The sequence below is a fragment of the Geospiza fortis genome, unplaced genomic scaffold (assembly GCF_000277835.1).
Source record: "Geospiza fortis unplaced genomic scaffold, GeoFor_1.0 scaffold100, whole genome shotgun sequence".
NCBI lineage: Eukaryota > Metazoa > Chordata > Aves > Passeriformes > Thraupidae > Geospiza > Geospiza fortis.
In genome coordinates this window covers 4456213-4480562 of record NW_005054350.1, presented here as the reverse complement: position 1 = coordinate 4480562, position 24350 = coordinate 4456213, and the positions used below count along the sequence as shown (strand labels likewise).

At 38.8% G+C, this 24350-nt stretch overlaps 1 protein-coding gene across 1 annotated transcript in view; it reads right to left on the bottom strand.

Moving 5' to 3' along the window:
• Positions 1–24350, bottom strand: part of PIEZO2 (piezo type mechanosensitive ion channel component 2) — a 236222-nt gene that overhangs the window by 76755 nt on the left and 135117 nt on the right. The window contains exons 7-17 of the mRNA XM_031058868.1: positions 23116–23284; positions 17834–17965; positions 16712–16750; positions 15248–15386; positions 14780–14919; positions 12443–12679; positions 7259–7382; positions 5467–5714; positions 4674–4822; positions 3751–3924; positions 438–479 (exon numbers count right to left, since the gene is read on the bottom strand). Coding sequence (XP_030914728.1) covers positions 438–479; positions 3751–3924; positions 4674–4822; positions 5467–5714; positions 7259–7382; positions 12443–12679; positions 14780–14919; positions 15248–15386; positions 16712–16750; positions 17834–17965; positions 23116–23284 — 1593 coding nt within the window. The remainder of the gene's footprint in view (positions 1–437; positions 480–3750; positions 3925–4673; positions 4823–5466; positions 5715–7258; positions 7383–12442; positions 12680–14779; positions 14920–15247; positions 15387–16711; positions 16751–17833; positions 17966–23115; positions 23285–24350) is intronic.

Below are 24350 nucleotides of genomic sequence, written 5' to 3'. Positions count from 1 at the left end.
ATTCCCATTCTTACATGCTTGGAGAAAGACAGGGATGTGTGTCTCTGTGTTTGTGTGTCTGTGTGTACACAGGCGCATGCAGGCATGCATCTTTCCATGCACAAACAAAGGGTAGACAAACGAGCCTCCTCAACCAAATCTATTGTCTGCAGCCAATTACAAATAGCACCAATTATTCCTGCATTGAGGCATGGGCAAAGTCTAGGAGAATTCTCAGCTGGGAGAAGAAACTCACAATGTATAAATATGCAGAAGAGGTGTATTAACTGCTTCATGGGCTTTAGGAAACTGCAACACCTGAACAACATTATCTCCCTGCTTAATTCACAGTACTGCGCAGCAAGAACATACTTTGCTTTAAGGCAGCGAAGAGGTAACAAAAAAAAAAAAAAAAAGGTATATCGGTTTTAAAGGAAAGGAAGAATTGAAGTACCCACCTATTAATTATTAGATATACACGGCCATTGACTTTGGCATGGCTATGAGGTGGGAGATGAAAGCACAAGATGAAAATGGGAAATGAATTAGAGAGAGAAAAGAAAGCCGTTAAATAGGAACTGAACGCACCTTCCTGTCTACCAACGTGTTATGACACATTGTCATAACAATGCACACTCTGAAATTTTAACATACACCATGCAGTGAAAAGTCTAGGAAGCTTATGAATGCAACTCTTAGACATTTAGATCCTATGCAATTTCAGTCAGAACTACAGATAATTGTCATAGTCCTCAAAATGTGAGAACAGCCTTCACTGCTTTATTTTAAGCAAGCCTTAGAATACTACCAATTTTTAAAATATGTTTTCTTTAAAAAATATATGTAAAGGTAATGATGGCAGAGCCTCCTATCAGAGAAATTATCTACCTCACCACCTTTATCTCTGCCATCCCACAATTCATGGTACAGCAAGGAAATGGGTTTGGAAAGTCCTAATCAGAGAATTTTTCTTTCTCTTGCAGATGTAAAACTGTGACACTCAGTTCTGACACCTTTATAAATAGTGAGAAGTGCCTCACTCTGTCAGTTCCAATGTGCCAGTTTCTGTGTCCTCTCTTGGCAGCTGGCAGACCCTTACTCTTCAACTCACTCTGCAAATTTTGCTCATGAGAAGCTGCATTTTAAAAGTGAACATTCTTAGCAATTTCAACAGGACCCTTCAGTAACACACAACTGTAGTACTATAATCACACCTGGCAGTTCAAAGGCAGATGGAGGAATTGGACGTGCTTTCTTTATTGCTTTCATGACCAGCTCTCAGCTGCTTTGATTATTTTAAGAAGTTTGCTATTAAAAGGACAGAATTCTGTTACTCAAAATGAAGGTTCTGGTTTTTTATTTAAATTTTTTTGTTGCCAAAGGTGCAGCATAAAAGTGGTTCAAAAAGGCAAAGCATTTGTTAAGTGAATGCTAGTGTCTTCAAAGCAAAAAAGGAAAATTAATTTTTAGTAGCTTTGAGAGAAAACTGCACATATATATAAATCTTGAATCTGTTTTAATTGCCCCTGCAACTTAGTGCTAGCATTACTGTTAAGCTGAAGATGGTTGTTGTGTTAGTTCTTATCCAGCTTTATGCATCACCAATACAAATGTCAGCTGTGCTCTTATTGTGAAGCTTTGAACTATAAAAGTCAGCTGATGCTCAATAGTGATTTATTGCATCAAGGGAAGAAAAGAGCTGGATTTTCATATGCCAGGCAGTGTTAGTAGGAGTACAAACCAAGAAAATTGTTCTGATTTGGGTATTGGTCATAATAATTAAAGCTTCTCAGGAGGAACAAAGGAGATATTTGTGATTTTGAAAATACTGCAAAATGGCAAATGTAGCACATATGACGCATTTAACAGTTAAAAATATTTAGCTACTTATGTGACTGCTTAATACAAGCTAGTGCACATTTAGACTCAAAAAAATAGCACTCTAATGCCAAGATAAAAAAGTTGATGATATCACATGTTCCTCTTCATCTGTGACTTTAATAAAAAGCTTGGTACGATAATGAATGTCCACTTTCAGCATGATATCTCCAGGCTGTTTATTCCTGGCAAAAATGTTTGTTCACAATGCATTAAAACATTTTGTGTCTTCACCATCAGCAGTTCCATCCTTCAGGAATAAAGTGATTTTAGTCACAGCAATCCTCTTCATGCCACCAGTTGGAAAGCTGTATAGTATTCTTGTATCTTTCATGTGTAATGGAAAGATTTTCAAGTAGCGGTTGCACAGGCAAAGTGAACCCATCAAAATCCTATGAGTGCCCTCAGGGTCTTTTTCTTTTTATTCTGTGTCTGCCGGATCACACTAGAAGGGACGTGGAAACTTCCTTTGTTACTCAGCACAAACTGAGTGCAAACTTTGGGCTGCCAGAGAGCTTGCAGAGTTACTGCAAACTGTAAAGCATTCCTCCAAATGCCTCAGCCAAGGAACAGCCCAATTTCAGCTCAGACATGTATCTGGGCTCTGTTTTCAGGACTTGGCCAATCTCAAGTTCTTAACATGTACCTACTGCTGCACAAAAGTCCACTATGGGCAAGGGAAGTTTGCTCATAGGCCATTACAAAAGCGCCCTTGGATCTACCATCACATTTAGCAATTCAAGAAGAGCAACAGGAGAGCTATTACACAGACAGACATTTAAAAGTTGAGCTTAATCCCCCCCACATCTTTATCAGGAAATTTTATCAAGTTTGATCAGTTCTGGTCTTAGCAATTTTTTAAACACAGAAACTGGAAGCATTCCATAAAACTGGAGCTTATTCTCATGGCACAAACTAGTACCATACACTGTGAAGTAACTTCATATCAAATTGAATGCATGAAAAATATCTGAAATGCTTTTTAAATCTTGCATAACCTAGAATATAATTCCCTGTTAAGCAACTGGCATTATTCCCTGTGGCATTATTACCTGTGGTCTACGTGGTGTTATGCAGCTAGCCCACGTTCATAGAAGTGCAGCTGAGATACACCAATCACTAGACAGGTGAACATTCTAAAAGTGGGATCTAAATTAATTGCTTTCTTCAAAGAATGAACATAATTGTCATTGCATAATATAACACTATGTACTACAAAACCATTGCTCTCTCTCATACTCCTGGCTGAGCATCCTAGGCCAGATTGGTTTTTATACAGGAAAATATGTAAGAATTGAACACTGGAAAAGTGATGCCCCAGATTAATGAAGAAATGTGAATGAACGTCTGGATGAAATCACCAAATGTCTAGCATAGCCAAGGGTCAGTACTATAAAAAGTAACCACAAATTCAGAATTTTTCCATTTCTGAAGTTCAACTTTACAAAAAGGCCTAACTGTTCAATGCAAATGTGGTGTTTTCCACAGATATCCAAATCTTCATGTGGACCTCAAAATGGATGTTGAAACAAAAGAAGTGACCCAAAATAAAAGCTGTGTTTCTTATTACTGACAGGAACACACATACAAAAGGGCACACACAGTAATTAAGCACCTAACTTCAAGTAAAGGTCAAAGCAAATAAAAAAAATATAAATGCCATTAGTACCTTTGAAAATGTATCTTAAAATGAAAAAGTTCAGTATGTAGGGGAAAATGGGGAGAGACAGATACTTTGATTGTAGTGGGATGTGGATACTGTGCACTTTCTTTTTAAACCAGGTAGTCATAGCAAAGGCAAATAACATCTACTGAAAAGTGAGCATTACAAGATAGTCAGAAACAGTATTTCCACACAGATAATTAATAGCTCAATTTACTTTGCTTCTTTACCTGTAAATAGTGTTGTCCTGTTTGCTGGTTACAGCTTTCAAATCAGTGATCTGCAGAAACCGATCATGGAAATAGTGAAGGTGTAAGATACACACCAGTAGGAAGGAGGTGGGGATAAAGATGCGTGTGAATAGATCAGCCACAGAAAACTGTTTTAAGCCAAGGTCCTCTAGTCTGGGAAAAAAAAAAGTATTCCACTAAGGCATCTTTTCACACAAAATATTCTTTCCATGAGACATTTCTACAAATTATTTGCAATAGAAAATAAGGGGATGGTACTTTTTGCATGGTTTTTGTTCCTAAAATTCTCCCGAACTAGCAAGTTTTACAATGCAAGTATCCTGTGTTCAGACTCAGTAATGTAGAGAGGTACTGTAAAAGTACAGTCAAATGAACAAATCCTGCCACAGATCTCTTGAATCAGATGAGTTTTCTCTGACTGAAAGTCTTGCACTGGAGATCCACTCATATTGCTTATACTTTCCAGTGTAAGCTCCTCTTGAGAAATACCCAACTCATCACAAGGATGAAGAATCCCAGTGCTCCTTATTAGCTGGAAAGCAGGCTGACTTTCATCAGTTCTAAACACCTTGCAGATCTACCCTTAATCTTTCCCTGGATCTGGTTCCTATGGTCGAAGTGGTGAAGAGAAGTTTTGGCACTGTATTGAGAACATAAGCAATCCAAAGGCCTAAGCAGCCAATTGGAGAAAATACAGCTCTGAGCTTCTCTCTTGGTTTTGCTCACTCCTATGGTTACGCCAATAAATCCATGGCTTCATAACTGAGTGCCTAAAATCAGCTATGCCTGAGAATGGCTGCGTGACGTTTTTCTCCCATAAGAAAAAAGACTGCTCTTAGATCCTTCCATCACACTGAACTCAGATCAAAGATACAAATAAAAAATTAATCAAAACCACTTACTTCCTGTCATCCAGGCCTGTCATGTTCTTCCACAAATCAGGGAATGACTCAAACTGGTATGTGTAGATGAAGATAAGTACCAACATTGTGTAAACAACCACCGACATCCAGAAGTACTTTAAAATCTTTCTCCACCATTCATAGTGTACCTGAAAATCACACACTAAAGATGCTGACACAAGCTGAAGGCAAAGACACTGATAGAAATATTGACAACATTGTACTGTTGAACATGGATGAAGAGCACTATTTTTCCCAGCTGGTCTGAAGTGAGCAATGATTACCCTAAATAATCTATCAGGCACAGATTTTTGAGTTAGTTTTCACTCCTGATGCAAATGCATTGAAGTAAAGACTTTTGTGCAAAAATGTCTGATGAGACATGGGCCACAGATACAAACTCAGGGACAGCTTCAGCCAGCTAATTTCATCACCATTAGGTGATGACAGTCCAGGAGGAGAGGGACTCCCGTGCTCATTGGGGTGTGAAGCAGTGTCGACCAGCTGGTGGCTATGTAGAATGTGCACAGACTCAGAATTTTCCACAAAGGTTCCAGAGCTTATGGTCAAGTGGCATAGCAGAGGTGTGCATTGTATGCACCCTGCCTGTCACTACAACCAAAAACCAGAGGAAAATTAGTCTTAATCCCTTCAAATGTTCTTATTCTGCTGTGTCTAACTAAAGAACAAGTTCACTGTTCATGAATTCTATTTGGAGCTACTTTATTACCAAGCTAAAAGTACAAACAGTTCTATTCAAGGATACAATTCAGTTAACACAGTTCTTCCTTACCTGGTAGAGGGCCACACAGAAGAGGAACAGTACCATGTAGATGATTTTGTACATGACAATTGTACCCTCAAAGCTGACAAAGAAGAACATGCCCCCACAGACGTAAATCCAGTACTTGATTAACATAGCCATCACCAGCTTCCCCAAGACTTTCATAATATCCTGTTCATCCTCCTCCTCTCCCTCCTCCTCCTCTTCCTTCTCCTCTTCCTGTTCTTCTGACACTTCTCCCTCTTGCGACTCCTCTTCTGCAAATACAGAGTCACATTTGGCCTGTCTCTTCTGGGGACTTTTAGTAAGAATTTAAATGGGTAGAAAGTAAAATCTCTGCACACAACACAGAAACTTAAAACTCAATATTCACAAGAGACTGTAATTCCTAATCATGCATGCCTCCAGAGCAAGGAAAAGGGTTTTAACTTCATGTGAGCTTAAGCCTGCTGCTGGAGCCATAGGGCACATGGCTATACATCCTTACCAGACACCCACCTTTTCTTTGTCTGAAATATCAGCAGCTTGAGTGGAAAATTAGAGCCTAAGGGTTGTATAATGGATAACAGCCAAAACACTTTCCATATACTCTTATACTCTCAAGTAAGCAACCTTTTAAATTGGAAAACAAAGAGACCACCGGCACCACCAGAAACCTCTCGAGTTTAAACTCTCGAGTTCCAGCCTCTTGTCTTGAATTTTCATCCTTTAGATAACATTGTGTTTATCCTCAAAAACCACAAGCAAAGGAAAACATTAACATAAACACAAAGAAGCTTAAAAAATATAAATGCTGCACTAACACTGCTGTTTTTTAAAAAAAACTACCATTTATCCAGGTTTTTGTGCTGTACCTGGGCCAGAAAAGAAAAGCTGCTTTGGCCCTATGAAGAGGTCAAGATTCCCCAGTTATTAACCTTATGAAGTATGTGGAGAGCAGGGTAAGTGACCCCCAGCAGCAAGTACATGTGCAAGTATCTAGATAACAGGGCTTGCCAGAACCATATCTAGTTGTTTTTCCTTCCACTGAGAGCAATATTGAAACTTCACCATCAAGAGGATTGCCCACTCCTTTTGTCCCACTCACCATCTCCCTCCCTCAGGCTCTTGCCTTGAAAATCCTTGTAGTACAGCTTTGACACTGATCAGATGTTTTACTGAGACAAGGACTGTAATTAATCAGAGACAGAACCACACCACTGCCATTTCAGTGCACTGAATTTTTCAGTTTAACATCCAGAGACAGAGGGCAAGGAATGTTTGGAGACACGTGTGTCCAGTAGCAAAAGAAAGAACATGTCACTGAGTTATTAGGTAAGCTGAATCTATGAAAGTAAACTTTGCTCTCAGGTGTGCTTGAGCCCCTGCACTGAAAAAACATATGCTTTTTTCCCACCGAAATTTGTAGTTTAACTTCTGTGTCTGTAAAAGAGTTTATGGACCAACACAACTTTCAAGGAATTTAGCAACTTTTCCTAGGTAAACTCATCTCCTTTGGCTAAACTTTAAAGCAATTAATCCTCTGGTTTGAGTTGGGAACACAGCAGCAAACTGATCATTTGAAAATTCCATGATCTTTCTGAAATGAGTCATTTTATTACCTTCCAGTAAAGAAAATTTTATATGAATTTCTAAAGTTTAAAGGTGTTTTACTTCTATAGCTCAGAGATAGCTGCACATAGATTTTGCAATATCTTTCTTAGCTAATAACAGATACCTTGCTAATTGCTTTCAGTATCAGAGAAACGCAGTAACTGGAACTTCTATCATGACTGAAGGACTAAATTGGATCTGGCTTTACCTTTTTCTTCATTTTCTTCACTTCCAACTTTGACCTCAGATAAAGTAGCTTCTTTTAGCCGAAGTGCTTTCTGTTCAGTGAGGTGTTGCCTAAGCAGTAGCCAGAAAGTAATTGTGAAAAGAATCTGCAAACAAAAATCAAAACAAAACCAACAGACTAATTGTATATCCTATGTCCTACTGATACAAGCATAGGTTTTCACAAATTCTGCATGCCTTTGTTTTCTCTGTCTCTCAGAAAATGGCAGCGATGGCAGCAGTGTCAAAGCGCATCTTATGGCAAGTTATGTTATTTAGGAAACATCCTGCATTACAGACAACTTAGCTTCATTTGCACATTTTCATTTTTTAAAGGTATTCACTTATATGCATCTATTCCTACCCTGTTTTATTCAGTTTTTAATTACTGTCCTATAAGTTTAGGAATCTTCTTATTATGCCTTGATTGATATAATTCCCATTTGCTGGGTTTTTGTTCATTTTTTACCTTTTTTTCAGGGAAGAAGCATATGCAAGAGTGTGCTGTCATTATAATGATTTTGTACATCACAAATATTTTGATTTAGGAGGTTTGTTACTTCAAGTGCTTAAACACAGTTAATTAAAAAATCCATTTTTTGTATGTATTGCAGTTACAGAAGACCCAGTCAATGGAATTTGCTTTGCATTTGCAAAAGTTACAAGAGCTGAGATAGCCCTTTATTCTTTTAAGAGCTTCAAGAGATGTTAATTCAGTAACAGCAGGATACCTTAGAAATAAACAGATCTCTTTAATGAAGAGTGCAATTCTGTGTGTTGCAAAAAGCTACATTCAACAGCTTGCAATACCAAGAGATGGACAAAATTTAGAAAACAACATGATACCTGTTGTCACACACTTGATTTTATGTTTGCTTTCTACAAAGCTTTTGTTAATTTCCCTTTACAGAAGGAGACTTATTTCACTACATAGCTAGAAGAACAGAAAATTTCAAAGAAGAAGCATGTAAGAGCCAAATATTTGCACACAATAGAATGGCAAGGCCAGTGATACAGTGTATTTTTTTTTTTCTAATGCACAAGACCTTAATGGGGAAAAGGATTGCTCCCAGGAGATGTTTTTCTAATTGACATTGCTGCTAACACTGAGCCATGGCAGCAGATTGTCAGTCTGTGTGACTTGTCACAGTTCCCCAGATACCTCCTGGAGCTCTAGCTTTTCCAACACAAACATTTGCTATTGTAAAACACAGACTTTCTTCTGCAGTGCTTAGCTCTGACTTCCTGCCACATTTACTCTCTTGTTCTACTCGGCATTTCCAGAGCCAGAGCTGGCTCTAAGAAAAGTCTTGAAGGATTGCAGACCAAACAAATGCTTTTAGCCACCTTTTACAGTATAGATTTTATCACATTTTCAGACCAGGAAACACATAGAGCATGCAGACACTTATGCAGGAAGAATTACAGTCCACTTCTATTCTTCTTTCTGCAGAACACAGTATCTAGTCTCCATTTAAATTCAACCATTATTCAAAAGACTTTAAATTAGGAATAAAGGGGTGTACAGAGTTCCTTGTAGATAAACTACTAAAGAGAGACTGATGGACAAGGCTAATGAGCAAAGGGTGCCTGGGGTGATGTGAACAAAAGGAAATACATAATCAGCAAAACAGGGCTTATGCAGGGTCACTGCAAGCATTTGTATATATAAGCAAGGCAATTACTTCAACACAGCCTTACAGGGAAACCTGCCAGATTCTTTCTGGGAAAACATCATGTCAGGTGCGCCTCTGAAGTGCCTGTACACTTGAGCCCTGCAGCATTGGGAACAAACCCAGGCAATTAGAGATCTCTGTGCAGGGCTGTGGTCTTGTTGGGGTGAGAGAGACAGGGTGTGATGCCTTGAATATTTGCAATACAGAGCTACAGGCTCTTCAGGAAGCACAGGCCAGAAAGATGCAGAGGTGAGGTTGGGATTTGCACAGCAACACAGCTGGAATGCATAGACTCTGCCTGGGGATGGAGGATGGACTAGGTAATCTGGGAAGAATGCAGACTGGCCATGCATGCACAGACATGGTCAGAAAAGTCAAGGCCTGAAACTCAGTCTGGCACAGCACATCAAGAGCAGCAAGATTTGCTTCTGTACATGCCTCAGCAGAAAAAGGAAGGCTAGGGAAAATCTAGGCCCACTGCTGACTGGGGTGAGGGCCCTGGTGACACAGGACATGGAAGAGGCTGAGGTATCAAATGCCTTCTTTGCCTCAGTCTTTGCTAGCAAGACTGGCCCTAAGGAAACACAGTTCCTGGAGACCATGGAAAAGACTGAAGCAAGGATGAGTCTTCCTTTGGTGGAACAGGCTTGGATCAGGGAATATTTAAAGAAAATAGGCATACATAAGTGCACAGGTCTTGATGGGATGTGCCCCGGAGCTGGCTGGTGTCATTAGCAGAGGTTACTCTCAATGACCTTTGATCAAATGTGGTGATGGGAGAATTGCTGAAGGAAAGCAAATGTCACTCTTATCTTCAAGAAGTTCAAGGTGAAGGATCAAGCCTGGACAACCTCACTTCAATCCCTGGGAGGGTGATAGTGATGAGATGTTGGAAAAGGCTTCCTAGAGAAGCTGTGAATGCTCCATCATTGGAAGTGTCTGAGGTAAGGCTGGATGGAACTTTGAGCAACCTGATCTAGTGAAAGATGTCCCTGCCTGTGGGAGGGGGATTGTACTAGATGATCTTGAAAGGTCCTTGCTGACCCCAAACCATTCTGTGATTCTAATTGGATGGAGGGGCTAATCCTGAAAAACATTTCCAGGCAAATGAAGGATGAGAAAACCATCAGGAATAGTCAGAGTGTATCCATGCAGAGGAAGTCATGCTTGACCAGCTTCATGAACTTTTATGACAAAATGACTGAACTGCTAGATGAGGGGAGAACTGCAGATATTGTTTCTTAGACTCCAGACAGAAACTATCTCCCATAAGGTGGTCAGGGGAAGCTGATGGAGTGTGGGCTGGATGAGCAGACAGTGAGCTGAACTGAAAACTGACCGAACAGCTGAGCTCAGAGGGCGGTGATCAATGGCATAAAGTCTACTTGGACGTCAGTGATTAGCAATATGCCCCAGGGTCAATACTGAACCCAGTCTTGTTCAAAATCTTAATTTTCCATCCAGATGATGGGGGAGAGTGTACCCTCACCAAGTTTACTGATAACACACACCTGGGAGGAGTGGCTGATTCACCAGAGGGTCATGCTGCCATCCAGCAGGACCTCAACAGGCAGGAGTGAGGGGCTGGAGAGAGGGGCTGACAGGACCATCAGGGCATTCAACAAGGTGAAGTACAAAGTCCTGCACCTGGGGAGGAAGAACCAGCTCATGTACTAGCTCAGGTGTTGGGGTCCAATAAGCTGGAGAGTAGTTTGGCAGAAATAGCCTGTAGATTCTGGTGGATAATAAGTTACAGGTAAGCCAGCAATGTGCCCTTATGACAAAGAATGTTAATGGCTGCATTAGGAGGTGTTGACAGCAGGTTGAGGAAGGTGATTCTTCCCTACTCAGCACTGTGAGGTGAGCCCACAATTTGAGTGCTGTGTCCTATTCTGGCACCCCAGTACAAGAGAGATGGACGCAAAGGAGAGAGTCTGGCTGAATGGCCATGAAGGGACTGGAACATCTCTCCTATGTAAAAGACAAAGCTCAGGAGGAATCTCATTCAATGTCTATAAATATCTAAAGGGAGGTGTGAAGAGGTTGGAGCCAGACTCTTTTCAGTGGTGCCCAGTGATGGGACCAGAGGCAATAGGCACAAACTGAAACATGGGAGGTTCCCTCTGAACATCAGGAAACACTTTTTTTCCTGTGAGGGTAACTGAGCACTGGCACAGGTTGCCCCAGGATGTAACAAGAGTTTCTACTCATAGGGATATTCAAAAACCATCTAGGCATGGTCCTGGGCAATCAAGATGGCTCTGCTTGAGAGTTGGACCCATGACCTCCAGAAGCCTTTTTTGGCTTCAACTATTGTGTGATTTTGTGAAAGTTATGGAGTACATTTAATTCAGCTTAAAAAACTCCATTAAACACCTAATGGCTTTATGGATGTGGCCAAATCACCATATACACACACCAGCTTCTTTTTCTTTCAATCACCATATACACACACCAGCTTCTTTTCAGACAGCATCTGTCTTTAGACAAGATATTTGCTGATATAGCCAATAAGAAATAATATCAAAGGGAATGAAGTATTAAGACAGTTAAAATTCCTTAGAGAATTATGAAGTAATTGAAAAAAAAAATTAAAACTTTCTACAAAGTTTTGCTTTATCCCCTTGAGCTTTATTCCTCTTACCAAACTAGCCCTACTGTTACCAGACAAATAATATATCACTCACTAACTTTCAAACGCATTAAAGACCCAGGAATGGTTATCCAAAAGTTATTGCCAACAAGGAAGATGTCGTACAGAATCAACTTAAATTGTAATTAGGAGTCACAAGGGAAGTGATCCACTTAGCTCTAGGGGAGCAGTGCCAACTAGATGCACTCCCTGAGATGCCCCTCTTGGGTGCCCTAGGAAAAAAACATCCTGTTTTTGCTCAGTCACTTCTCCAGGAGAAAAATAGCAGGACATAATGCTTTTCCAAGACATTAAAGAAAAAATCCATCATGCGCTGGGGTCAGCAAATTCTCTTGGTTCTAACCTAAAATGGATTTCAACTCGTGCTGATGCAGGTGTAAGGATAAAGAATTAAACCTCAGCCACCCACTGCTATGTGCTGCTGCTTGTGCCAAACCATTAGAGAGTGAGTAGCATTGGTAATTGCAATGACAACACAGTTCCAGTTGCCATCATAATCACAGACAGATCTGACATCCCATGGGCATTAATCTAGAGAGTCAAATAAAATATGGTTTTGAATCCAGTTTATAAAAACAAACAAGTGAGCAATTTCAATCCATCAGGTATTTTTTACAGAATTATCATGAAAACCTAAAAGGTGTCTGAACTATTTGCTCTACTATTAGCTTAATATGCAAGAAGTAGTTTTTTGAACACTCTAATGACTTACCCTTTACTTTGGAATTGCTACTGAATACTGTGGATGCACTCTTAAAGAAATGTCAAGAGATCCATATTTTTATCACAATATACTTTGTGGTTTCATAAATAAATCTCAGCTGTTTGTTACACTTACCTTTGATGCCAGCTCCCCAGGTCCCTTTCTTTTTAAAAAACCAGATACTTGAGGAAGTTCATCATTCCTGAGCTCAATACTCCATATATACTGTAATATTAGTAGTAAATTTCCATAAAAAACCATGAATGGTGAACTGATCATGGCGTATTTCCTTCGGTCCCGAATCATCCACAATGTGCAAGACCAGATCAGTAACACAAAAGTCAACCAGCTGTGATATGTGATGCTCCACGCCTTGTGGAAGGAGAAAAGAGAGGAAAAAAAAGTCCACAGATGGATTCAGGAACAGCACAGATGCAGATTTCCAGTTACACTTTATTCACATATTTTTATTTTCATCAGACTCTCACCCATATTAATCACTTATTGGACCAGCTAAAATAAACTGGTCCAGTACGTGATTAATATGGGTGGAGAACATGCAGAAAGCAGATTCTGAGGGCAAACCCTTGATGCATTAACTGCACTTTGTAAGCAGACTCATTGCTTCTCATTACACCAAACTAAAAGAGATGGAAAATAAAAATTAAAGTTTGAGCACAGAATTTTTTCTTGCGAAACAGCAGCAAAGAATTCAGAGTAGGAATGGCAAAACCAAATCAACGGGTACTGCATTGAAGGCCTTTGATAGCATTACAGAACAACATCAACTCAATACTCAATAGCTTTTGTGGAATCAGTTTAAAATGCAAAGCTATGGTGCGCACCCACCCAACCTGAAGAACAATTAGTCTACAGTAACTGTGGTAGATTACCTGAATATTCAACAATTACAGAACATTTTCTACAGCTTTCAAAATTCTGTTTTCGAAAACTTCTCTATTAAATACTGAAGAAAAGGATTTAGGGGGTTTAAGTGCTTTTTATCTACATTATGTTATTGATTTAGGACTAAATTTAGCTGTGTATCTGCTGCTATAACTGTGAAGCAACTGTCAATAAAGCATTAAAAAAATTATTAAACATTAAGATTATTTCTATCAGGTTAGCTCAGCCCTCCAGCAAATTGTGTCTTTTAAGGGTATGTGAAAAACACTGATATGCTACTTCTCCATCCTCGTATGAGGAAATAGCTTACACTGAGCTGTCTTTGGCTGTAGTATAAACGGAATTTCCATCAGAGCATACCACAAGAAAATTCATAAATTAATTTGGATCACATAAAATCAGAATATGTCATGAAGATAAAAGCTAGCACTGAACTACAAATAAGTTCTTCAAATATATGGTCTCCCTTTATAATAAGGGATATATCCCTGGGAATTAATTAAAAGAGAAACACAGACCTGGTCTGGTAGGTGTCTCCGCCCAAGGCAGGGGGTTGGAAGTAGATAACTTTTAAGATCCCTTCCAACCCAAACCATTCTATGATCCTTAGATCATAGAAGTACATGAGTTTAAAAATAGGAAAAAAGTTATTGTGTCAATATGAAAATAACTAACTACTTGCTAATATCTCAGAATGCATCAATCCAGATCCATATTTTGCACAAGTAGTCTGCCTTATTTACACAGGAAACCTTTTCTGTTAAAAGACAGCCAATAAAGTTTGAAACTTTATGCAAACGAGAGGCAGCCAAGGTAATTTGTTTTACTGTTTTTAATGCAAAATTGGGCCAAGAAGCTTTATGGTTAATTTCATCACAGTTGAAACTTCTCCAAAACAGTAAAAGCAAAGCTTGCATTGGGAATATAGAAAGACATCTAATCATTATGTGGAAACCTTGGTATAATGCAGCTCAAATATTTACAACAAGTAGGCTTAAAAACAAGCAACAGCATGAAAAGAGAAAGAAGGGTAATAAATAAAACAACATGAAAGTCTGCCTTGGCACAAAGTTGTATTTTCCTTGAGATCTTTCAGTGTCAATACAGGAAACCAGGCTTTACAGATCCTTTCTTCTCAGAGAGTCATTGGATGCATGCATTGCCTGAATTAAGAACCATATTTTTACAGTTTTCTATATCAGTATGACATACATTAATTTTAGAAGTAAATTTCTGAGTGGTGCAAGCACATGACAAACCTGCTTGGGCAAGAGCTTGGGAATCAATAGAAAACTAAGACACAGAGGTCTTCTGGTATTCAACAGACAACAAAGTCTGGGGTTCCCAGTCTTGGAAATGTGTTGTCCTATTTAAGGGTTTGTAACAGGTCTATGAATTATACATTAATAACCTAAAATGGGCTCAAAATTATGCAGAAACCATCTTGATATTTTTAAGCCTGACACAAAGACTTGCTGAAAACCAACCAATGAGACTACTTTCAGAAAAACATGGAGAGGACACTTTCATAAAATCAACAGCATTCTTTTTGTTGCTAGTACTTACCATCATAGCTATCAGAGCACAAATGTAGCTTTGTTTCATGATAAATTGAAACACAGAGACCAGGGCATGTAATTTAACATTTTCCTTTTCCTCCTGAGTAACTTCCTCTTCTTCTTCTTCTTCCTCCTCCTCTTCCTTTTCTAAGTAGAAAAAGAAATTCTTATTTGCAATCCATGCTGGTATAAAGAAAGTACATGCATCCTCTCCCGAAATTACTTTGCTTGCAATCACTCTGATGGCTACTGCAAATCACTGTGTTGGTGGGCAAAGCATTTTGGATGGTATACACCTAGAGCCCAGTTTACAAAACTGTTGTATGGGTATCCATCATTGCAAGATGACAGCATTATTTAACTTTAACAGGCCAAAGAGCTTACCAAAATGACAAGAAATGCTAGAGGCAGTGACTGGAGATACAGAATAAGAAAAACACATGGAAAAAATGACAATTCCTAGGCAATTTACTACCTGACACACCATCCGAGGGCTCCCACTTGTACTGTGGTGTGGAGTACACGTCTGCTTTGGCTGGGCCATTCTCTAGTGGCAGTGCAGGGTGGATGGTGTGATAGTCAGCAGGGTTCCCATTCACTGTCACCAGCAGCACCTGCCAGCACACCGGAGAGAGGCTCTGCATTTATCATGGCTCTTAGAGGAGTGGGACTCCTGTGTTTTGCTACTCTCGGAGTGCCAATGTTAAAAGAGGTTAACAAGCAGCTGCAGTTACTCCCCAGAAACTGATATGTTATACTCGTGTTGCATGCAAAAGTAACACTGAACAGCTTCCAAAATTTATTGTTAGGTTTTGATGTCATACCAATAGAAGTAACTAAAAATTCATCCTTCTTCTTAGGCAAACCATTACATCAGGATTTTCAGACTTCAGTTCACATCTGATTATTTCCAGTAGTTATTAAAATAATGGCTATAAATGACTTTCCAATTTGAATTATTTGTGGTGAGATCTATATTTGCAGCTGTAATAAAACCACTTGTGGCAATCATTGTTATTGATTGCACATTTTTGTCACTTGGTAGTTCTAATTCAACACTTTTTTCATTGTTTTATTCTTGTGACTTCAATTTCAGCCCTTGTGCTTGTTCGAATAAGGGCTCCAGCAATCACAACCATCAATATCTTTCCTATTGGCAGAAATTCGCATGCTGTGGGTTAGTGAATGGCAATACGTGCTCAAGACTGACTTCTGCTCAGGCTGTGAGACAGGAGCATATCTTGCTTGTCAAAACTATTCACAGGCATGTGCAACAGCCTGTGAACTGTTTCAGAATAGTATCTGTGTTATGTTCAGTCATATCCAGCTGCACCAAGTACTGGCCATGGAGCACGTTTAGATTAGCCTATGGATGCTCCTAAAATTCATCTTCATCTCCATTCTCCTGTGGATGCTAAACAGAGGGGACCTTTCTGCTTTCAGAGTCTGCTAAGGTCCATAGCATTCAAGATAAATGGATCATTTGCTGTCTGTTCAGATAAAGACTTGGATTTTCTGTAATCTGCAAATTGAACTCATATGTGCTGTCGGTCATGCTTTAAGGGCCTCAGCATTCCAACACGAATGAAATAAAAAAATATAGCAAAGAAACTAAATCAAATTTAAAGGTGGCTTGCATTAGAAAGCATATTTTCATATCTTATTCAAACCCAATGAAATAGCAAAGATCGTTTGCCAGTTGGTACTACTACAAGCAGCTTAATTTCAAGTGATCAATCAATGGTTTCTCAGGGAAATTATTAAGGAAGCACAAGACAATTACATTTAGGATAATCAAGATTATAGGGTAAATGGCAGGCTAACCATAAATCTAGAAGTTTTACAAATGTCATCTAAGGTTTTATCTGTATGTATCATTGTTTGTATTTACACACATTGAGAAGAATTGCAAAATTACAAAGACTAGTAGTATACTAACATCCGATGGCTTGTATTCATCTTGGGTCATTGACAGAAGCTGCAAAAAGCAATGCAAGAACAAATTATTACAGAAGCACAGCTCAAGCATTAGTAAGACTGACTTCTTGAATACATGCATGCATACGTGCTGACTTTTGCAGATTTGCACCAAGAAATTCAGAAAGAATTCTTAAAAAGTCAGCAGAATTGTACAATACCATAAAATTGTATTCAGTGTGCCATAGCATTCACATAATTTTACTGTACGTTCCTGTAAATTTTAAACTAGAACTGAGACTGTTGCATTGAAATTTTGGATACTAAATCAAAGAATTAATCAGTATTGCATTATACTGATTAACTGCTTTCTAATGTCTTTCTAATGACCCAATGCTTAAAAACTAAGTTTTTAAACAATCATTAGAATTACTACAATTATAAAAATGGTTCCAACAAAATGGTGATGCATAAAATACAATACTTTATCCATTTGCCAGCTCCTTTCCCATTACTATTAATCTAGTGGATTTCTTGGGGCTTGAGTATATGTGGCTTGAGTATATATGAATGTTCATATGTCCCAAATTTGACAATAACTCAACAAATGAAATTTTGCAGTGCAGCTGGTGCAGACAGGTGGTAGAGAGCTGGACCCTTCCAGGATACTTTACACAGCTGCCTAAACTGCCTTGCTTTGGATCTTCAAGAAGGACAGCAGTGCACTTAGGAGAAGATAAGCTGGCAGTCCCCACTCATCAGTGACAGTGCTAATTAGTAGCTACAAGGCAGATCAGATCTTTACACCAGGTTTAGCTTCCTGACAGACTTTCTAGCTGGTCTGCTGAAACAGAATGGCCCCAAGCCAAAAGCCCAGTCCTACACTTCTTAAATGTCAAAACCAAAAACATGCAGCATGCTTTTCATTTACATTCTTACACTGGCTCCTGGCTTTGTTTCATTCATTTTTACAAAATATATTCCTATCCTACTCTGCCATGCAGCCTTGATTTTTATATTAATCAGATATTTTATCTGATTCATATAATCACACGTGGAGATCTTACTTGCAAGCTATGTAACACCACTTCCCTTAATTCAAAGTAATTGTGTAATGCAGAGACCCTTCCCTCTCCAGGCTTACTTTTCTCTCATCAGTCGTATAGTGGCTTGCATACCACAGACTGCGTCTCCTCTCTGCTGTCATTGGAATTGGGCTGCAGGGAATTTCTTTGTCATCTTCCCTGCTGACAGATTTCTCTTCATCAGGTGTCTGCTAAATGACAACAAATGACAGCACTAGCTGTACCTCTGTAAATACAATCTTAGCAGAGGAACTAAAATTTCCCCCCCACCCTCCCAGCTGGTGTTCTCTCTCCAAAGCATGTCTGAAGCACCTTTGAATGGCTAATTAACCATTATTAGCCATATTAACCATAATTAGCCACCATTAGTGGCTAATACACTTGGTTTATGGTTGATGACTCTGAGATGACACTTTCAGAAACAATGACAGCTTTTCTATAACTGCTAGTTACATGACAACAGAATTACACAGACCTCCAGGTACTACATTAGTTTACCATATAATCATACCATAATTATAAACAAATACATAAAATATAAAACCCAGAAGGTGCAATATCTAATTTTCAAGGTCGTGTATGCTATTTCAGCATCTTTGACCACTGTTCCATAATATCTTTGCTGACAAGCCAATAAGATAAGGACTTGACAAATGGAGCACAAGATGGGTGGAGAATTAGCTGAAGTGCCTTTCTCCAAGTAGGGCAAAGGCTCAAATACAAAAAGGTAGATTGCCATGAGTGGAGCTTCTCAGAGACTGGCACTAGGTCTAGTCCTATTCAAAACTCCCTGGATGGAATTGCACTTGCACAAAATTTGTGAATGACAAAATTGGTGAACTGGGAGGAGGTAAATGGGCCAGGAGAAAGAGTCATCATCCAGAGATGGGACCCCAAAAACTGCACGAGGTTTAGCAAAGATAAAGTCCTGCAGCTGGAATAAACGCACACAACAGTAAAGGCTGTGGACAGACTGTGTGGGAAGCAGCTCTGTGGAACAGGCTCTGGTGCACAGCAAGCTGAAAAAGAGCCAGCAGTGGACTGCACTCCAGCAGAAAGGAAGGCAGACATGTCCTGGACTGCATCAGCCAGAGTACTGCCAGCGGATCAAGGGATGTGATTATTCCACTGTGCCTGGCAAGTGTCAGGCCCTACCTGCCATGCAATTCTGGCATCCCCAGTTCGAGAGAGACACAGAAAATCTGGACAAGATCCCACAGAGAATTGTCAAGATGATTAGAGGCTTGGAGAAGCTAAAGGATGCAGGAATCAGGGATTTTTTTTCCAATTCACAGCAATAAAAGTACAGTTTTAGAGAAGACAAGGGTAGCCTTCTCACAGGGAGGCATAGTTAGACAGGAGGCTAATGACATAATTTGCTTCAGGGAAACACCTTCTGAGTATTAAAAAAACCTAAAAATTATATATATACATTTAAAAAAAATTTTTTTAATTATTTTGTTTCTCCTCCACCATGAGAACAATGAACCATGCAAAGATTTGGTCCTGGAAAATCTAATCTGAAGCCCGGCTCTCAGAAGAAGTTGCTTCACATGACCTTCCCAAGTTCCTTCCAACCTGGAATGTCCTATGACTCTGTGATTGTCTCTAACCCACATGGTTTATTTCTCCATCTGAGATGGCAAATGTTATCACTAAGCTGAGGAGGAGTGCAAACCACAGTAGGTTACAGCTTCTCTTTGAGCCCTACCAGAGCCCTTCCTGCACTGCTCCTCCTGAGCAGCAGCTTGCTGGTGGCAACTGTTCTCATTGCTTAGGCAAAATCCTCTGATGTAATACAAGAATAAATCAGAGTGTTGGGCAGAGGTCTGCAAAGCTACCCATGAGAACAGGACATCCAAACCTCCCAGCTCATTTTGAAACTCTCCTCATTCCAATCCTAGCAGCAAGGTCCTATTTTTTACTTGACTTAGATAAGCAATGACTATAAATTTAGTTTCACTTCTCAGAGGAAATGGTAGCACATTTCACATATAATTGTATATTTGTATTTGATAGCAAAAGGGCATTCTTAGCAAAACTGTAAGATGAAATAAACTGATTCTGTGCTTAAAATACTTGCCACTGCCATTTGAACTTTAATATAAATATGAACCATAAAGAACTGCTTATCAAAGGCATTTAGTTTGGCACCAGGGTGACAAAAACAATACAAAAGACCTAAGACACACACAATCATTTTACTAAGATATATTTAGCCTTAGACACAACAGGGAAGGGTGGGAAATCTTGGGGTTTTTTTTCTCAGAAGAGGAAGAAAAGGCAGAAAACACAATACTAGTCATACAAGCACAGCTTGTGAGAGTCCTTTGACTTGCCTAATTTTTTCAGTTCTTCCTCAGCAACTCTTAAATACCTTTTAATTAAAACAACTATAATTTTTTAAGAGGACTCTACATTCAACTGCTGTAGCTCTGCTGTACTATTGCATACCACTCACAGCACAGAATGAATGGGCTCTATTCATCTATTCAGCACCAGCAGTTACAACTGTGAGCTGAAATCTCCAGAGACAGATTGCTTTTTCTTATTTGCAGAGGTAGAATTTCACAAGACTCAATGCTAGAGCAAGTCAGGATCCAAAACAGCAAGCATAAGAAAAGCAAATCTTCCACTGCCACAGCCGCTTTGTATGAGTAAGATCCATTCAGAATCCCATATGGAGAGCATACACTGAAATTTCATGCATGCCATACTTTGGTACTGTGATGCACACACAAAAAAACTGAACTCTGAAACTGGAGATTTGGAGTGGTGGGTGTTTCTGTAAAATTCTTCATCACCTGCAGCATTTAGAGACAGTCTCAAGAGCATCTGTCTCAAAGACAATTCTTGCTGCCATCCAGGTGTAATTTTACTCATAAGAGGACCCCAAGATGTAATTCACACAAGAAAAAAAAACCCATCAGGTCTACATGTTTTACTCTGCTTTTAGCATCTGCTACATCAGTATCATATTTAGCTTATGCAATCTTTTTAGACTGAAAAAGTATTTATTTATTGTTTTGTTCAAAACAGGTTTTTTTGTCCAAGAACTTATTTTGAACAAAATTCCTAAGATGAGCCACTTCTTACTGACAGGAGAGCAGCATATACATAACAACTTCTTTACACCAAGCACCTCATAGTATTTTGTCTTTGCCATTTATTAAACACCAGGTAGGTTAGTAGTGAGATCCTAAATACAGAGTAACTTCAAAATCACTGGGGACTGAAAAGGCAGGTTACTTAGCCCCATAATGAATCAAATGCACCACAATTACACAAGTTTAAAAACATTTAAATGAAACCTAGAATTATTCTGGATTTAAAAAACTGAGAATGCAATCTACTGGAGAAAAGCTAGTAGGAGAAATTTTTAATCCTGATCTATGACACCACTAAACAAAACCAAAATGCATATAGACAAAAAAAACCCCGCAAAACCATAGAGAAGATGTGTGTAAAATACAGAAAATACAGTAAATTTTGTAAATCTCAGCATCTCTTTCTAATGACAAACACTTGCATCACTAACATCCTGTGCATCAAAAATAAGCATTAATGCATGGATACTCCTTCATTTACAGTGTTCTCTTTTCAAAGCATCTTTTATCTTTGGAGGGAAGCATCATTTCCCTGGCATCTGAAGTTCCCTTGGGAGTGCCAAGACTTGGTATTGCCTTTCCTGTAGCCATGAATTTGACATCAATGTTTCTTAAATTAATGTCTTTTAATACTTACTCTAGCTCAACTGCCTGGAAAGCATCTCTAATTTCACTTGTTGGCAGTTCTCAGAGACTGGTTTTAGTGTTTTATGGGAATATCTATCTCAGACACCACAAGCAGTCTAAAAAAAACAGAACTGCAGGCAAGACCACTATAGTTCCTCTCAAGTCCCTGTAGGAAATTGCAGCATTCACTCTCTCCTAGACAGAAAGACCCACTTCTCTCCACTAAAAAAGCACAGCAACTAACTTAGGTCCAACACCAAACTTTTAGATGGTGACTGTTGGATGAAAACAACACAGGTACTGGAAATCAATTCCCAGACTTGCTGAGATCACACAGCTCACACTAACTGCATTTCACATGTGGCTACTCCTCCGTGGGTAGTTCTCATGGTTTTACTCAGCAGTTTGTGAGATGTGAAGTTCTAGTTAACAGCCCCAGGGCTAAAATCATATTATTATCTGGAAATCTAATGTTTTATTTAAAAAGAGAAAAGAAAAATCTAACTTCCAGAAGCTGCAGCTGAAGAAAAAATCAAAGGAAAATGACCCTAAAAATACCCAATGCCAGAGGGTACTGGACCACAATGATATGACTTCAGAAAAGATAATATTAAGAGTTCTGGAAACTTAAGACACAATTTTTTAACAGCTCAAGGTGATGGCTCTGGCATCAGTCACCTTTTGAAGCCCTATATATGTAATCCCCAAATACCAGACATCTCAATTCAGAGGTGATGTATTTTGATTGCCTTTTTAAATGTTAAATGGTTACATTATCCATCATATAAAGAAATACCCTTAAAATAAGAAAACCTCCAACATTTTTACTTGCCTCTACAAACTCCACTAATTCACAGCAGAGTCATGAGTATTTTCATTGTGGTTTACTGCACTACTAAACCTCAACTTGAAAACTCCCATCAGGTCTCTGAGGATCAGGAAATTAATATAAGTAATGCCTAGGATCATCCTTTTTATACTTTCAGTTTCTAAGCTTTTAAGATACCTCTGGGTTCCCATATACCCATTTTCCTCTGAAACTGGAAGTAAAGGTTTGCTTTTTTTTTCTCCTTGTTCTCTTGCTCTTAAATGAAACCTGGGATTTTCACTCAGGCACACAGGAGGAAAGGTTTTAAGAAAATTTTTCTATATCTTTGATAAAATTACAAATATGTGTTCTGTCTTACTTGTATCCTGTGCCAAAATCCTAGCTCTGTTCTGGCAGACAAGCCTTAGGTGCTGGCATTTCACTTGATAGCACCTAAACTTGAATCACAGACTCGGAATCATTTAGGTTGGAAAAGACCTTTCAGATTATTGAGTGAATCAAGTCCAGCCATTACTACATATCAATACCTGCTTTCCAAATCAAAGCATTAATGCTCTGCCGTTGCATTCTTTGCATAATTGTCCCAGTGATTTTAAGAATAATTTCCATGTTAGATCAGACTCTTGGAGAAACTGAGTGAAAAGACCAAATTCAAAGTACCACCTTGCACTTGCTGTCCATTTCCCTTAATTTTCCTAAAGTTTTGCACCTCTGTTAGTGAGCATCTGCCCTGGCCAGTCTCCCAGTCATCAGTCATGGGAAGAGAGAAGGAAGTTACCCTTTCAATGGGCTCTTGCAGCCAGAGACGAATGAGAGTCGCGAGGGTGTAGTACATCACCAGCAGTAAGATTGGGTTAGCGTGGTGATACCAATGTAACTTTTGGTTTTTGATGATCATCCAAGTGCTTGAGCAGTTTGTCTGAGTAAGAGAAGTGACACCAAACAACCTGTGAACATAAAAAAACAAAGCAGCAACATTAGATAATAAACACCAAATCTTAAAAATGTTTAAAAATATTTCAGAGGGCAACTTTTGCATATGTCTAATACCAACTGCTCTGTTCAAAAATAGCACCTGCCATCACATCTAAAATGCAGAGCGTATTTTCATTCCACATATTTAGTAAAAAGAAGTGGGTTTTTACAATTACTTTTCAACATGAAAAATGGGAGTATAATAACATTACATCTACTATGTCCAATGAGAAAACTTGCAATAATCTGCTCCCCATAGATCCAGAGCTACAGAAAGTGGGAAGAGAAAATCTGGCTGCAAGTCCACTTGGCAAATCACAGCAACATGACATTTCAGAGAGATTTAGTAAACTGACGTGTAACACCATTTCAGTCACCCTGCCAGGACACAGCTGTAAAGTATATCTTCTTGGCACACTGAACAGTTTACTGGTCTTTTCTTTTAAAAAGCTAATAATATTAATAAATTGTTATCTGGTAATGCCAATGTTTAGAAACATACAGGGCTCTACTGAACTCATAGCTTTTGTGAATAAAAAATGAAAATATTCAAAAAGGTTATTGTTTCAGATAACCAAATAATTGAGGGAAGACAAAGAAGAAAAATTAATTAGAAGTATTATTATCAATGACATGAGATATTTGATGTTTCTGGAAAAACTGGAATTACACAATATTGCAAAAAACCAACTTAGTATTAAAAAAATTCCCAACATTTTCAATTTAATACAAGACGTTGGATGCCAAGTAGATGTGTTGAATACTGAAACAAAACTAATAGGAAACAATAATTAATCTGGCTCTTTCATTATAAAATAGCTCACAGAGTTCCACAATTAGGGCATGAACTACCAGTAGCATGTGTCAGTACTCATTACAAACATTTTGTCTATTGACAAAAGCTTTTTATACCATAATGTCAGTGAGAGTTTTCATTTTTTACCAAAACAAGGTCTAAGAGACAATTAAGATCTTATTGGTAGAACAATAAATCCCAAGCTATTGTTCCTCTGAAAAGGTAAACCAAACACATTAATT